This window comes from Rutidosis leptorrhynchoides, chromosome 2 (genome assembly GCF_046630445.1).
Source record: "Rutidosis leptorrhynchoides isolate AG116_Rl617_1_P2 chromosome 2, CSIRO_AGI_Rlap_v1, whole genome shotgun sequence".
Taxonomy (NCBI): domain Eukaryota; kingdom Viridiplantae; phylum Streptophyta; class Magnoliopsida; order Asterales; family Asteraceae; genus Rutidosis; species Rutidosis leptorrhynchoides.
Window position 1 is genome coordinate 402,584,195 of NC_092334.1, and position 17,713 is coordinate 402,601,907.

Below are 17,713 nucleotides of genomic sequence, written 5' to 3' on the forward strand. Positions count from 1 at the left end.
TTTAATCTACTGGTACTTCTATCCTTTATCTTATATAATGTTTTATGATATTGTTACCATGATTAGCGAGTAGTTATCTTTAGTGTATGCTATGATGTAAGCAGTTATATTGCCTAAATAATATTATGGTTTGTGTATGCTGTCGAAATGCTTTCCGATTATGCTTTAAACTCAATCGCTTTTCCAACTAATAGAACGTAGTTATAGGCTCTGTTATTGGGAAGTCGCGAACCCCGATTCAGAGTACACTATCTGTGTCACCCCTTGGTAAGAGAAGTCTATCAGATATAACGTAAGATCGACTGAGGCACACCGGTTGTAGTAAGTCTATCAAGCTTTGGATTCCGACTGAGGACTCTTTCGTAGTGAAACATCTAACTAGACCCTTAGTACATTTTCGGTCCTAGACCATGCTAGTGTAGTCACCAAGAATATAAACTTCGTACGTGCACGCTGAAGCACAGCGGTTGTTGTAACCTGTACTTCTACTAAGTAAGGCCATGGAACCCGATTAGTGTTGACCAGTACACTGCACCATAATGCGGTCTCAAGCATTGCACCCCATTTGATGGATTCTTAATTAATTAATGAACTGTTTGTTTAGACACATAAAGGATTGAACCGTTAGGATAATCGATCGTGTTCATGGAAGTCAGCTTGACTTGGCCATGGTGTTCTTTATGGTTGAACTCTTTTTAAGGGCCTAACTATCTTTCAAAACCAATCATTAACGAAAGCATTGAAACACATCACGTCTCTCGAATATGGTAAACCATGTATTCTATTATGCTTAAGAAAGTTTAGACCATTTTGGAATGTTAATACGTCACCCAACCGAGTCGCTCAATTGGATGAGCCGTCTGAACGTGTATGCCTGTAGTCAGACTGCACGGGCGTCGGGGGTAAGGGACGTTGCTATCTATTTAGAATCTTCAAGCCTAACGCAGTACCCAGTGACATGTCTTATGACAGGGGCGTTTAGGACCAGTGTAATGAATATAAGGCCTCTGCCTATTCATGAGCCAGCATTCCATAATCTCGGCAGAATAACTGATGAAGTTATAGTATGCACTCACTTAAACCTTATCTGAATTACGAATTTTATCACATTTACTTTATCTATCTTATAAATTAGAAAATCCCAAATTAAATAACCACTACTCCCTAACTATCTTAGGCTTAAATATAGGTTCGATTCTACTGATATCTCAAAAATATGACTCTAGGTCATACTTCCCTTACTTATAAGGAGTAGTAAGATTTAGGTCCCGCTAAATATAAATTTAAAACAGTACCCTCTCCCACGAGTGGCTGATCCTGGCGAGCCGCGGCCCGATGACACCGCGCAAATAAAAACCGTCCATTTCGGCCATATCAAACATGTTTTTCCCTTCCGCATTTACCCTGAAACCACTCAAAATTACACCTCTAAACCCACTATCGATCCATATATATCAATTTATCCTACTCCCAACCACATCCTCTCTTCTAATCCATTTCCACCTCCTACTCCACATACTGATCCTCCTACTCCTACTCCACATACTGATCCATCTACTCCTACTACATCCACCGAATCACCTTCCAATGATGCCGTACATGATACTGACCTTCAAGATCAAAACATCAATTCTGCTACTTCTTCTACAACTTCTTCTACTATGCCACCTTTACCTACCCCTCCTCCTACTCAAACTAATCAACCTCCTCCTACTCAAACCAATCAGCCCATTCGTTCTCGTCCAGCTCATCTTCGTCCGAATCCAAAACAAACCAAACCATACAACGCATCTTCATATCACACTCGTTATCCTCTATCAGAACCCGCCACCTTCACCATTGCTAACAACGATCTTAAATGGCACAATGCCATGGCCGAAGAGTATTCTGCATTGATCAGGAATGGCACTTGGTTGCTTGTACCCCATCCTCCAGATGCTAATATAGTTGATTGAAAATGGGTTTACAAAATAAAACGCGATCACAATGGGGCCATCATTCGTTACAAGGCATGTCTTGTTGCCAAGGGATTTCGACAACAACAAGGTATTGATTATCAGGAAACGTTTAGTCCAGTTGTGAAATCAACAACTATTCGAGTTATCTTATCTCTAGCCATATCACACAAGTGGCCTCTTCTACAACTTGATGTTCAAAACGCGTTTCTTAATGGTAACCTGCATGAGACAGTTTATTTGAAACAACCCCAAGGCTTTGTTGACTCGGCCAAACCGAATCATGTTTGTCTACTTCAAAAATCCCTATATGGGTTAAAGCAGGCACCTCGAGCATGGTTTCATCGGTTATCACAGGCTCTCTTTTCTATGGGATTTCACGGCTCCAAAACAGATCCATCCTTATTTGTTTACTCTTCAGGACATACTCTTTTATATATGTTAGTCTACGTAGACGATATTATTTTGACAGGTAACAGTCAGGCGGCTATTGATGATATTGTACAACGACTTGTTCGCATGTTTTCTATTAAAGGCATGGGTAGTTTGTCATACTTTCTTAGAATTGAGGTGACTCGTACTGGTGATGATGTCATCCTATCACAACGAAAATACATACATGAAATTTTAGAATGTGCTGGCATGTACGATACTAAACCAGTCTCCTCACCAATGACCAGTAATGAGAGTCTTGCTCTCGGTGACGGTCCCATGTTTGCTGATTCAGTTAAATACCGACAGATTGTAGGAGCTCTTCAATACATTACTTTATCTCGTCCCGATATCACCTTTGCCGTAAACAAAGTTTGTCAATATATGCATTCACCAACCGATAATCAGTGGGCTGCAGTGAAATGTATTCTTTGATACCTTCAAGGAACGGCTGATTATAGGCTTCGTTTTCAACATTCTTTGGGTACAAACATACATGCATATACTGATTCTGCTCAAAACTCATTGACTAGTTTTTCGGATGCCGACTGGGCTGGTTGTCCGGACGACCGTCGATCCACTGGGGGATATGCTATCTATCTAGGATCAAACCTTGTTTCGTGGTCTGCTCGTAAACAAAAGACTGTATCTCGGTCATCTACAGAATCCGAATATAAAGCCTTAGCTGATATTGTTGCCGAACTTACATGGTTACAGGATTTGATGCATGAACTTTGAGTGCCAGCTACGAAGGTTCCTACTTTGTGGTGTGACAATCTTGGTGCTACATACCTATTAGCAAATCCAGTGTTTCATGCACGTACAAAGCACGTAGAAGTAGATTTTCGTTTTGTTCGTGAAAAGGTTGCACAACAGAAGCTCTCGGTTCAGTTTATTACAACCGATGATCAAATTACAGATATATTTACGAAGCCTCTGCCATCTTCAAGATTTCTCCTATTACGATCCAAGCTGCAGGTCGTTCCCCGGCCTTTTGTAATGACCCGGAAATTTCCGATCAAATTTAAACCTTAATCTCTATATGTTTCCGACAAGATAAGCAAAATCTGTAATGTTGAGTCTCGAAAGTTTTGAAATCTTTATGTAATCAACTAACCATTGGACTTTACCCTACGATTCACGAACAACCTATAATTTAAAACTCGAACCCGTCATGATTTATATTTGAAATGATAAAAATTTACTATTAAACGATGCTATTTCAAATTAAAATTTTATATATTAAGTCATTTTATTTTTATTTTTTTTATGATATAATTTTTGTAATTTTTTTTTATAGAAACAAAGTTAAATTAAAAATGTACAATTTTTAAAGCACAACGTACAACAACGTGTAGCTTAAATAGTTGAATCGAAATTAATTCATTTACTATTCATATGAATAGTAAATGAAATGAAATTAATTAATTTACTATTCACATGAAAGTGACATGATAGAAACTATTAATTATAAGTTACATAATATACCCCTAAAGTATTTGAGAAATACCACTTTTTAAATTCTAAAGATTCGTAAGATTTAAAATTGAATTATTATATATTATTTATTTTACACGTTTTAAAATTTTATATTATTATATTATTATATTATTACTTTATTTTAATTATTATATTATATTTATATTATTATATTAAATATATACGTATATATATATCACACGACACAAACACATATCTCGAATTCATTTCATTTCATCTTCTGTCTCTCAATCTCTTTCTTATATATTCATATATTATTATTATTATTATTATAATTATTAAAATTATTATTATTATTATTATCTATATTAAGATTAATATTATTATTAATCTTGAGATTAGGAGTACCATTAGTATTAAAATTCTATGACGGGGTTCTGCCCAAGTGTTCCAAAATTGGTGTCATGAGTGGAATAAAATTAAGGAGATTATGGGTTATAGCTATGGAGGTTATGGGTAATGATTAGGGGTTTTGCTCGTGAGTCAAACTAATGTTTATCATCTCCGTTGCGTCTAAATACTATCCTGCAATATTGAATCTCAATATTGATACGTGAGCACTCAAAACTTGACTTTTATTTACTTTTAGTGTGTCCCTGACTAGTGCTCGAGAAATTAGGATTATGCATGCTATTATATTTATTTTTCACAAAATATATCCTAGGATAGAATCTGAATTAGTTACCTCTGCGGTTAAGATAAGGTATATGATATATATGTTTTTGGAAAGGTGGCGAAAAACTATAAACTTTTCATTTAGATTTCGAATGGATTCAACGGACGGATTTGAAGTTATAATCAATTGAATTTTTGTGTTAATTATTAAAAATGAATATTTTTATTACGACGTCATTAAAATCATCATTAAAATTATTTGATTATTATTATCATTACTATTATTATAATTATTATCAAAATATTATTATATTTGTTATGATTATTATTATTTAAAAATAATTAATATTTTTTTATCAAAAACTATTAAATTATCATTTTGATCATTATTATGGTTAAAATTATCAACTTATTATTTTTATTATCATTAACACAAAAATTATCATTTTTAATAAAAGTATTATTTTTAATGAAAATATTAATATTATTATTATGATTATTATGATTATCATTATAAAAAAAATTAATTAAAACAAATAATATTTTTATCAAAGATTATCAAATCATTATTTTGATTGAACTATTAATTTAATATCATTATTAACATTAAAATTAATATATATTTATTGAAAGTATAATTTTAAATAAAAATATTATTGTTATAATAAAAAATGTCATTTTTATTATCATTTAGTAAATATATATATATAAAGTTTTATGTGTTAACAAATAAATTATAATATTATTTACTCTAATAAATTTTGTAAATATTTAAAAATATAAAATGACGATATTTAACTATATTTAATTATGTACAAAATTTTTGGAAATCATTTTAAGACAAATGAAATTTATATTAACTTTTGTAGATTAGTCTCGAGCATTAGGATTGTGGTACACTATGACTTGACCAAAAATTGTTAGACAAATATTGACCAACATATAAATATATATAATTAATATAGGTTCGTGAATCCGAGGCCAACCTTGCACTTGTTAAATGACGTTATATGTATTTTTACTACGAAATACAGTATGGTGAGTTTCATTTGCTCCCTTTTATATATATTTTTGGGACTGAGAATACATGCGCTGTTTTTATAAATGTTTTACGAAATAGATACAAGTACTAAAACTAATTCTACGTGGGTTTAAACCAGAAATATACCCTTCGCTTGGTAACATTAAACTACTTGTCTATGTACGGTAGGCGCGAATCCTAAAGATAGATCTATTGGGCCTGACAAACCCCATCCTGACTATGGGATGCTTTAGTACTTCGAGGTTATTTTAAACACACCTGATCTGGTGTACTTCAGAGGGTAAAACATGAACGTTAAGGCTTGTTACCGGGTGCCTACAACTTATAGAATACTTTTATACACTTGCGAGTGTACATATATTTATAAACGGAAATCTTGTGGTCTATTAATATATTGAAATGATTGTTATGATAAACCTATGAACTCACCAACCTTTTGGTTGACACTTTAAAGCATGTTTATTCTCAGGTATTAAAGAAATCTTCCGCTGTGCATTAGCTCATTTTAAGGATATTACTTGGAGTCATTCATGGCATACTTTGAAAGACGTTGCATTCGAGTCGTTGAGTTCATCAATATTAATATTAAGTCAATTATAGTTGGATGTAATATGAAATGGTATGCATGCCGTCAATTTTTGATGTAAAGAAAGTTTGTCTTTTAAAAACGAATGCAATGTTTGTAAAACGTATCATATAGAGGTCAAATACCTCGCGATGTAATCAACTATTGTGAATCGTTTATAATGTATATGAACGGGTCCTTTCAGTTGGTATCAGAGCGTTGGTCTTAGCGAACCAGGTCTTGCATTAGTGTGCCTAACTGTTAGTTGTTTAGATGCATTAGTGGGTCTGGACTTTGACCGTGTCTGCATGTCAAAAGTTTTGCTTTTCATTTCTAGTCGGAAATCACCTGCTTATCATCCTTAGGAAATTGCCTGCTTATCGTTCATAAGTCTAGACACGTCTTACTGCATTTACTGCATTGATAGTGTATAGACAAAATTCATATCTTAGCGTATTTGTTACTGTAGAATCGCCTGACACATGTCGTAAATTTCTCCGTAGCCTACGGAATCTTTTGATATTCTATGAAGTTAGAATATCATCCTATATTCGAAAATCATTTCACATCGAAGATCCTTTTTCATCCGCTAAATTGCCTTCTTAGCAATGAATCTGAAGTACTTACCGTCGAACCTGTTTGAAACACCATTTTCTCTTTTATTTCTAAAATAGCTCGTCACGGTCCCATATTTCGAATCTTATTCATCCACTCGCTTCAACCGTCAATCATCCCGTAGTACTAGAAGAAGTTAACGAACTACGCGCTCGTGTGACGACTTTGGATAACCTGGTGCGAAGGTTACAGCAGCAGCACCAGCAGCATAATCAGTACCACCATCATCGACGTCGACAGTACCCTTATCATCCCTAAACCATAATCACGTCGTAAATCTCAACATCACTATCTGTACCTCGGATATCAACATCACACGCCTCAATATCATCGTATAATCCTCGTTATATATATCGTTTTACATCGATTTCTTTCGCTTTATGTAACGTTCTACCCCATATATCTTCGTTCGACATGGTGATTATGAAATCTCTAATGTTTTAGAGATCATGTAATCCAGTATTAACGATAAATCAAATGAGTTTAATATTTTATTGACTCATTAAATCCATAATTACATCCGAAGAAAATATATATGCAAGTATATTTTCATAAAGATTGTAATTAAAAATTCTTTCGTACAGACTGTTAATGATGAAAATATTTTAACGGGTAGGTAGTACCCGAGGAATATTTAGATTTCACATTAATAAGTTACACTGTACATCCTTCGAATCTGATTCAACGGTCATTTACTATTCTACTTACAACCACCAATATATGTATCCGTTCACCACAGAATAACCATTTTCATTCAATTTCATCTTTGGATTTTGACTTATCAAAATCTAACAAGTGGCATAATGAAGAAAACATTGGACATGATAAAATTTGTTAGAAACAAACGAATAAATTAATTGAAATATTGTTAAGATACCACGCTAACTGTTCCTAGCTAACTGTTCCCAGCTAACTGATTAACATTTAATTTATCGCAATTTACATTCTCGCAATTTACATTCTCGCAATTTTATTTATTGTCATTTAATTTCTGTACTTTACATACCGTCGGGACACATGTATAACAATACGTCGGATTAATTCTGAGACAACACGTTGTATACTGGGTCATGATATATATTTATTTATTTTACGTATTATAAATAACGGGACACGTATGCAAGGTTTCGACTTATCATATCGACCCATCTATATACATACTTCGGAACGACCATAAACACTCTATAGTTGACTATACAGGGTTGAGGTGGATTCCAAAATATATATATGGTTTGAGTTGTGATCAATACTGAGACCGGTGCACGGGTCACGATACGTATTATTTAATTCGAATATTATATATTAATTTATATATGAATTATTTGGACCATTGGACAATCGGACTATTGGACTGCTAACTTTGGACAACTGAAATGAATTAAAATATTGACTATAACATATGAAACTAAATAATTCTTCAAGTTTGCCACTTGATTTCATCTTAAATCTCATTTGTATCTCGACAGTTACAATCTGCGTTTAAATCTTTCATGATTCTTGAAAATCCCTCAATCGAGAAGTTGAACTAACCGCACTTCATTTACGGAAGAAAATATTTATGCACCTGAAGAACTCTCGAACTCAAAGTTACAGCTTAACACGTACCCGCGTCGAATTATTTAGCATTTATTAGCAAAAACAACCTTACGAATTTTTTTCAAAGTAGCCAAATTTTGTCACAGCTTCAACAAGTCAACTCCGACTTTTCATCCGAAACAACCTTGATATATATGCGTACTCTTTATTGTTACTGGGGAACCTTTTATATTCCACCAAATTACCATCAGCGTTTAATCATCTAAAAACACAATTCTCCAAAAACCACCTCGGTTTGATAACCGATGACCCAGATCCGTTAACTTTGAAAATGCTGACGAAGCAGCATGTAATAGATGGTCTTAATGGCCAAAAGTTGATGATGAAGAAAGGAGGGTTAGGAACGCTCGACAGAAAATTTAGTACCGAAAAGCGGATTATGCGAAACTATGAAGAAAGCCGTGGACAAATCATAAAGAATAAGTATGACTTCAAAGGATCCAAATGATTCAGTGTGCGCTAAAATCGTCGGCAAATACTTTATTCCCCATTCTAGACCTTCATAGACAAATGTTCCTTGTTATCCATCGATGATAGAAAACCTAAGATATTATCGTGTCTTTCATTATAAATATCCTCGATAATTCTGAAGATATTTTCACAACTATTCTTATCTAAGATCATATATCTCTCCGTAATATCTGTGTTACAACATAAAAAAAAACTGTGTTAGTTTCTACAATTCTAAAACCTTCGAGTTTAAAATAGGAATGTTCTGAAGCAGTGTTGGGAACTGATGCATGAATTAGTATAATATAATGAAACTTGATCAACTTCATTATATTACAGTAAGTCATGTTGAGTTTCTAATGAAATGTGATGATTCACAGTACCATCATCATGTACCATGTTACACGGCTCTTACATTCTATTCAAAATTCTAAAAATATCAAGAAAATATTTCTTGATGATTCGGTCTTTTCCAGGATATTCTGATAATTTGACAAATCAAAATTTTTCCATTACCATTTCTATCTTAGAGCATTAACAATTTTCACTCCAAAATCCATATGTGTGAATTACGGACCATTACAAGAGATGCTTGGTTGAAGAGGAGGAAAAGAAAAAGAATGAAGCTTCGAAATAAAAATAGTAGTAAAAAAAAAATCGTAGTAAATAGAAAAGAGCATTAACTGTGAATGACAATGATTATAGAAGACAGAAGCAGGAACAATGAAGCATAAGGGAAGATATAAAACCCAACAACCACTCAGAAATTACAAACTGTGTATATCAATGCATATAGCAATATAAGGACACGGGAGAACTAGAAACACTATAAATACAAGAGTATATCAAGAACCAGGATTGGATGGAGCATATTAAGGAATGAGTAGAAAGGGAAAGAATAGAAGGTGTGGAGAATAAGAAAAACGAAGGGGTAGATTTATAGTAAAATATCTGACAAAGAAATCGAAACAGATTGTCGCATTAAATCAAAGAAGATCCCGATCGCCGAAAAATCAAATCTTATTACGTAAGATTTTCTTTAAATCCCTTAAAATCCGGAAATCAATCATAATCACGTCATCGGTTAAAACGATTCCATATTACACATTTCATTCTTTTGTGATAACTTCACTCGTACGCTTCACGTGATCGAATCGTTTTATCTATATCTCTCAATAATGATAAAACTCAATTATTACCTCATATTCGTCATGAAAACACCCCTATTGTTATCTATGACAACCTCTATCAAATTTCGGGGACAAAATTTCTTTAACGGGTAGGTACTGTAATGACCCGGAAATTTCCGATCAAATTTAAACCTTAATCTCTATATGTTTCTGACAAGATAAGCAAAATCTATAATGTTGAGTCTCGAAAGTTTTGAAATCTTTATGTAATCAACTAACCATTGGACTTTACCCTACGATTCACGAACAACCTATAATTTAAAACTCGAACCCGTCATGATTTATATTTGAAATGATAAAAATTTACTATTAAACGATGCTATTTCAAATTAAAATTTTATATATTAAGTCGTTTTATTTTTATTTTTTTATGATATAATTTTTGTAATTTTTTTTAGAAACAAAGTTAAATTAAAAATGTACAATTTTTAAAGCACAACGTACAACAACGTGTAGCTTAAATAGTTGAATCGAAATTAATTCATTTACTATTCATATGAATAGTAAATGAAATGAAATTAATTAATTTACTATTCACATGAAAGTGACATGATAGAAATTATTAATTATAAGTTACATAATATACCCCTAAAGTATTTGAGAAATACCACTTTTTAAATTCTAAAGATTCGTAAGATTTAAAATTGAATTATTATATATTATTTATTTTACACATTTTAAAATTTTATATTATTATATTATTATATTATTACTTTATTTTAATTATTATATTATATTTATATTATTATATTAAATATATACGTATATATATATCACACGACACAAACACATATCTCGAATTCATTTCATTTCATCTTCTGTCTCTCAATCTCTTTCTTATATATTCATATATTATTATTATTATTATTATTATAATTATTAAAATTATTATTATTATTATTATCTATATTAAGATTAATATTATTATTAATCTTGAGATTAGGAGTACCATTAGTATTAAAATTCTATGACGGGGTTCTGCCCAAGTGTTCCAAAATTGGTGTCATGAGTGGAATAAAATTAAGGAGATTATGGGTTATAGCTATGGAGGTTATGGGTAATGATTGGGGGTTTTGCTCGTGAGTCAAACTAATGTTTATCATCTCCGTTGCGTCTAAATACTATCCTGCAATATTGAATCTCAATATTGATACGTGAGCACTCAAAACTTGACTTTTATTTACTTTTAGTGTGTCCCTGACTAGTGCTCGAGAAATTAGGATTATGCATGCTATTATATTTATTTTTCACAAAATATATCCTAGGATAGAATCTGAATTAGTTACCTCTGCGGTTAAGATAAGGTATATGATATATATGTTTTTGGAAAGGTGGCGAAAAACTATAAACTTTTCATTTAGATTTCGAATGGATTCAACGGACGGATTTGAAGTTATAATCAATTGAATTTTTGTGTTAATTATTAAAAATGAATATTTTTATTACGACGTCATTAAAATCATCATTAAAATTATTTGATTATTATTATCATTACTATTATTATAATTATTATCAAAATATTATTATATTTGTTATGATTATTATTATTTAAAAATAATTAATATTTTTTTTATCAAAAACTATTAAATTATCATTTTGATCATTATTATGGTTAAAATTATCAACTTATTATTTTTATTATCATTAACACAAAAATTATCATTTTTAATAAAAGTATTATTTTTAATGAAAATATTAATATTATTATTATGATTATTATGATTATCATTATAAAAAAAAATTAATTAAAACAAATAATATTTTTATCAAAGATTATCAAATCATTATTTTGATTGAACTATTAATTTAATATCATTATTAACATTAAAATTAATATATATTTATTGAAAGTATAATTTTAAATAAAAATATTATTGTTATAATAAAAAATGTCATTTTTATTATCATTTAGTAAATATATATATATAAAGTTTTATGTGTTAACAAATAAATTATAATATTATTTACTCTAATAAATTTTGTAAATATTTAAAAATATAAAATGACGATATTTAACTATATTTAATTATGTACAAAATTTTTGGAAATCATTTTAAGACAAATGAAATTTATATTAACTTTTGTAGATTAGTCTCGAGCATTAGGATTGTGGTACACTATGACTTGACCAAAAATTGTTAGACAAATATTGACCAACATATAAATATATATAATTAATATAGGTTCGTGAATCCGAGGCCAACCTTGCACTTGTTAAATGACGTTATATGTATTTTTACTACGAAATACAGTATAGTGAGTTTCATTTGCTCCCTTTTATATATATTTTTGGGACTGAGAATACATGCGCTGTTTTTATAAATGTTTTACGAAATAGGCACAAGTACTAAAACTAATTCTACGTGGGTTTAAACCAGAAATATACCCTTAGCTTGGTAACATTAAACTACTTGTCTATGTACGGTAGGCGCGAATCCTAAAAATAGATCTATTGGGCCTGACAAACCCCATCCTGACTATGGGATGCTTTAGTACTTCGAGGTTATTTTAAACACACCTGATCTGGTGTACTTCAGAGGGTAAAACATGAACGTTAAGGCTTGTTACCGGGTGCCTACAACTTATAGAATACTTTTATACACTTGCGAGTGTACATATATTTATAAACGGAAATCTTGTGGTCTATTAATATATTGAAATGATTGTTATGATAAACCTATGAACTCACCAAACCTTTTGGTTGACACTTTAAAGCATGTTTATTCTCAGGTATTAAAGAAATCTTCTGCTGTGCATTAGCTCATTTTAAGGATATTACTTGGAGTCATTCATGGCATACTTTGAAAGACGTTGCATTCGAGTCGTTGAGTTCATCAAGATTAATATTAAGTCAATTATAGTTGGATGTAATATGAAATGGTATGCATGCCGTCAATTTTTGATGTAAAGAAAGTTTGTCTTTTAAAAACGAATGCAATGTTTGTAAAACGTATCATATAGAGGTCAAATACCTCGCGATGTAATCAACTATTGTGAATCGTTTATAATGTATATGAACGGGTCCTTTCACCTTTGCTTACGGGGGAATATTAGACTACTTAAGATTCATTATGTAACCATTATTATATTAGAGGAATTAGAGTGTAAATATAAACTCTATATATACAATCCCTTGTAGTAACAATCAGACATCGATAATACAATTACAATTACGCTGTTTGTCTCATTGCGAGGTTTTGACCTCTATATGAGACGTTTTAAAAGACTGAATTCGATTTTAAAACAAACCATAACCTTTATTTTATCGATAAAGATTTAAAAGACATAACGTAGATTATCAAGTAATGATAATCTAAAATATAAAATTTACACACGACCATTACATAATGGTTTACAATAATATTATACAACAATTTATTTTTCCGATTGCAGTTTTTCTTTAAACATTATCATATAAGCATGCTGACTTCAAATCTTGTCTTTAATTAGCATGCAACAGCGGAAACTCTTAATAATCACCTGAGAATAAACATGCTTAAAATGTCAATAAAATGTTGGTGAGTTATAGGTTTAGCCTATATCATAAATTGTAATAATAGACCACAAGATTTCATTTTCCATAAATATACATCTCGTACAGGCATTTCGCAAACTGCATAGAGAAAAAAATCATTCATATGGTGAACACCTGGTAACCGACAATAAAATGCATCTAGAATATCCCCATCATTCCGGGACTCTCATCGGATATGATAAATCGAAGTACTAAAGCATCCGTAACCCGGATGGGGATTGTTGGGCTCGATAGATCTATCTTTAGGATTCGCGTCAGTTAGGGTATCTTTTCCCTAATTCTTAGGTTACAGACTAAAAAGGGTTATATCCGGTATAATAATCCAACCATAGAATGTAGTTTCAAGTACTTGTACCTATTTTGTAAAACATTTATAAAACTGCATGTATTCTCATCCCAAAAATATTAAATATTAAAAGTGGGACTACAACTCACTTTCACAGACTTTTAATTCGTCGGAAATAAGACTTGGTCACGGGTCGATTCACGAACCTATAACAAATATATACATATATATCAAAGTATGATAGAAATATATTCACATCATATTTTTATTTACGTGTTGACGATAAAAGTTGTTAAGTTAGTAGTCCAACGTTAGTAGTCCACAATTAGTAGTCCACAATTAGTAGTACATAGTATACACATGTTTGTATAAGCTTCAATCATGACCCACAATACCGCTATTGTCTTTGAAGTTATCTCGAAGTATTGTGCATGTGGTGTCTTTTGATTTATCCGACGTATTGTGTAACCATGACATGTTAGAATACATGTATAATACATAAAAATTTAGATAGGATATGGTTAGTATAGATTTTATCAAACTAATCCCGTATTCATTTTAGCCATTTTTAACCAATATTTTTTTTCCTCATAACATCTTCATTATAAATCCGTTTTGAGTGAATCAAACTGCTATGGTTTCATAGCGAATTGAAATTTGTAAAACTAAATTGAAAAAGTGTTGGTTTATAGTCAGAGTTATAGGTTACAAGTCATTTTTGAAAGAGGTAGTCATTTCCGTCGAAAGAACGACATCTTGATGACCATTTTGAAAAACATACTTCTACTTTCAGTTTAACCATGATTTTTTGATATAGTATCATGTTCATATGAAATATCATTTTCTCATAAGAACAACTTTTAAATCAAATATTATCATAGTTTTTAATTATCCAACCCAAAACAGCCCCCGGTTTTACTACGACGGCGTATGTCCAGTTTTACGGTGTTCTTCGTGTTTCCAAGTTTTAAATCATTATGTTAGCATATCATATAGATATAAAACATGTGTTAAGTTGTTTAAAAGTTAAGTTAGAAGGATTAACTTTGTTTTCTAACAAGTTTAGAATGAACTAAACTATGTTCTAGTGATTACAAGTTATATTCTTCGAATAAGATAGTTATATATATATATATATATATATATATATATATATATATATATATATATATATATATATATATATGAATTGAATTATGTTATGAACATCGTTACTACCTCAAGTATAGTAGGTAAACCTACTGGAAATGATGAAAAATAAACTTTAGCTTCAAAGGATCTTTGATGGCTTGGAAGTTCTTGAAGTAGAATCATGACACGAAAACAAGTTCAAGTAAGACTACTACTTAAATTAAGATAGTTATAGTTATAGAAATAGAATAAAGTTTGAATATGAATATTACCTTGAATTAAAAAGATAACCTACTGTAAATAACAAAGGTTTCTTGATCTTAGATGATTACTTGAAATGGATTTGAAAGCTTGGAAGTAATCTAGTAAACTTGAAAGTGTTCTTGAAGTGTTCTAGAGTAGTTGTTTTGTATGATGATTAAAGGTTGGATTTATGAGCTAGATTGATGTAGATTTTGATGAAGATGATGAAGAACACATAGAACAATAAGAGAGAACTTGAGAGAGATCAAATGGTTGAAAGAAAATTGAAAATGAAAGTGTATGCATGTGTGTGAAAAAACGTGGAGTATGGTCTCCATAAATGCAAGTTGTAATTTGATTTTTAGTACAATAATTCTAGCTAGTTGCCAAATGGTTGGTTCCACATGTTGGTTAATCATTTAGGGCTGCTAAGGAGCTGATTATTGAGTGTATATACCAATAGTATATACATCTTGAAGTTGGGTATAATACGAGTACGAATACTGAATGAGGACGAGTAGAATTGTTGATGAAAACGAATGGGATTGTAATTGTAATCATATTTTTTAACTATAAGTATTATGGTATATGTCTTGAAGTCTTTCAAAAGTGTATTAATACATCTTAATACACTACATATATATACATTTTAATTAATCGTTAACTCGTCGTTAGTCGTTACATGTATGCGTTGTTTTGAAACCTTTAAGTTAACGATCTCGTTTAATGCAATTAATCCATTGTTATTATATCTAATGAGGTGTTAAATTGTTAGATTATCATGATAACATAGTGTATTAATATATCTTAATACGATATATATATATATATATATATATATATATATATATATATATATATATATATATATATATAACGATATATATATATATATATATATATATATATATATATATATATATATATATATATATATATATAAAGACGTCGTTACAACGATAATCGTTAGAAATAAATATCGTTTCAAAATCCTTAAGTTAATAGTCTTGTTTTATGTATATAGTTTATTGTTAATGTACATAATGAGATACTTAATTATCATTTCATCATGTTAAACATATAATCATGTAATATACAAGTTATATATATACATACATACATATATATATATATATATATATATATATATATATATATATATATATATATATATATATATATATATATATATATATATATATATATATATATATATATATATGTATGTATGTATATATATTATCATGTCATATACAAGTTATAACGTTCGTGAATCATCAGATAAACTGGGTGGTCAAACGTTTACATAAAATCCGTTTCAATTAATCAAGTCTTAACAACTTTGATTGCTTAACATGTTGGAAACATTTAATCATGTAATATTAATCTCATATAATATATAATCATGAAAAATGTTCGAGTCATGACAGTACCTACCCGTTAAATAAATTTCATCCCAAAATTTTAAGCAATTGGAGGTGTTGTTGCATCATCTGGAAATAAGTGCGGATACTTCTGCTTCATTTTATCTTCACGCTCCTAGGTGAACTCGGGTCCTCTACGAGCATTCCATCGAACCTTAACGATTGGTATTTTGTTTTGCTTAAGTCATTTAACCTCACGATCCATTACTTCGACGGGTTCTTCAACGAATTGTAGTTTTTCGTTGATCTTAATTTCATCTAAAGGGATTGTGAGATCTTCTTTAGCTAAGCATTTCTTCAAATTTGAGACGTGGAAGGTATTATGTACACTAGCGAGTTGTTGAGGTAATTTGAGTCGGTAAGCCACCGGTCCAACACGGTCAATAATCTTGAATGACCCAATGTATCTCGGGTTTAGTTTCCCCCGTTTACCAAATCGAACAATGCTTTTCCAAGGTGATACCTTAAGCATGACAATGTCACCAATTTCAAATTCTAAATCTTTTCTTCTAACATCCGCATAGCTCTTTTGTCGACTCTGGGCAGTTTTCAACCGTTGTTGAATTTGAATGATTTTCTCGATAGTTTCTTGGATAATTTCCGGACCCGTAATCTTTTTATCACCCACTTTTACTCCAACAAATTGGAGACCTGCATTCCTACCATAAAGTGCTTCGAACGGTGCCGCATCAATACTCGAGTGGTAACTGTTGTTGTAGGAAAACTCTGCTAATGGTAAATGTCGATCCCTACCATTTCCAAAATCAATAACACATGTTCGTAGCATGTATTCAAGCGCCTGTATCGTCCTTTCACTCTGCCCATCAGTTTGTAGATGATAGGCAGTACTCATATCTAAACGAGTCCCCAATGATTGATGTAACGACTGCCAAAATCTTGAAACGAATCTGCCATCCTTATCAGAGAAAATAGAGATTGGTATTCCATGTCTGGAGATGACTTCCTTCAAGTATAGTCGTGCCAACTTCTCCATTTTATCATCTTCTCTCATTGGTAGAAAGTGTGCTGACTTGGTAAGATGATCGACTATTACCCAAATTGTATCATAACCACTTGCAGTTCTTGGTAATTTAGTAATGAAATCCATGGTAATGTTTTCCCATTCCCATTCCG

The 17,713-nt window shown here is 31.0% G+C and overlaps 1 protein-coding gene across 1 annotated transcript; it reads left to right on the top strand.

Moving 5' to 3' along the window:
• The first annotated feature begins 1,661 nt into the window (after window positions 1–1,661).
• On the top strand, window positions 1,662–3,125 carry LOC139889109 (uncharacterized mitochondrial protein AtMg00810-like). Its single transcript, XM_071872079.1, has 3 exons — window positions 1,662–1,946; window positions 2,061–2,794; window positions 2,849–3,125. Exons 1-3 carry the CDS (start codon window positions 1,662–1,664, stop codon window positions 3,123–3,125), a joined length of 1,296 nt encoding a protein of 431 aa, XP_071728180.1.
• Window positions 3,126–17,713: the final 14,588 nt, after the last annotated feature.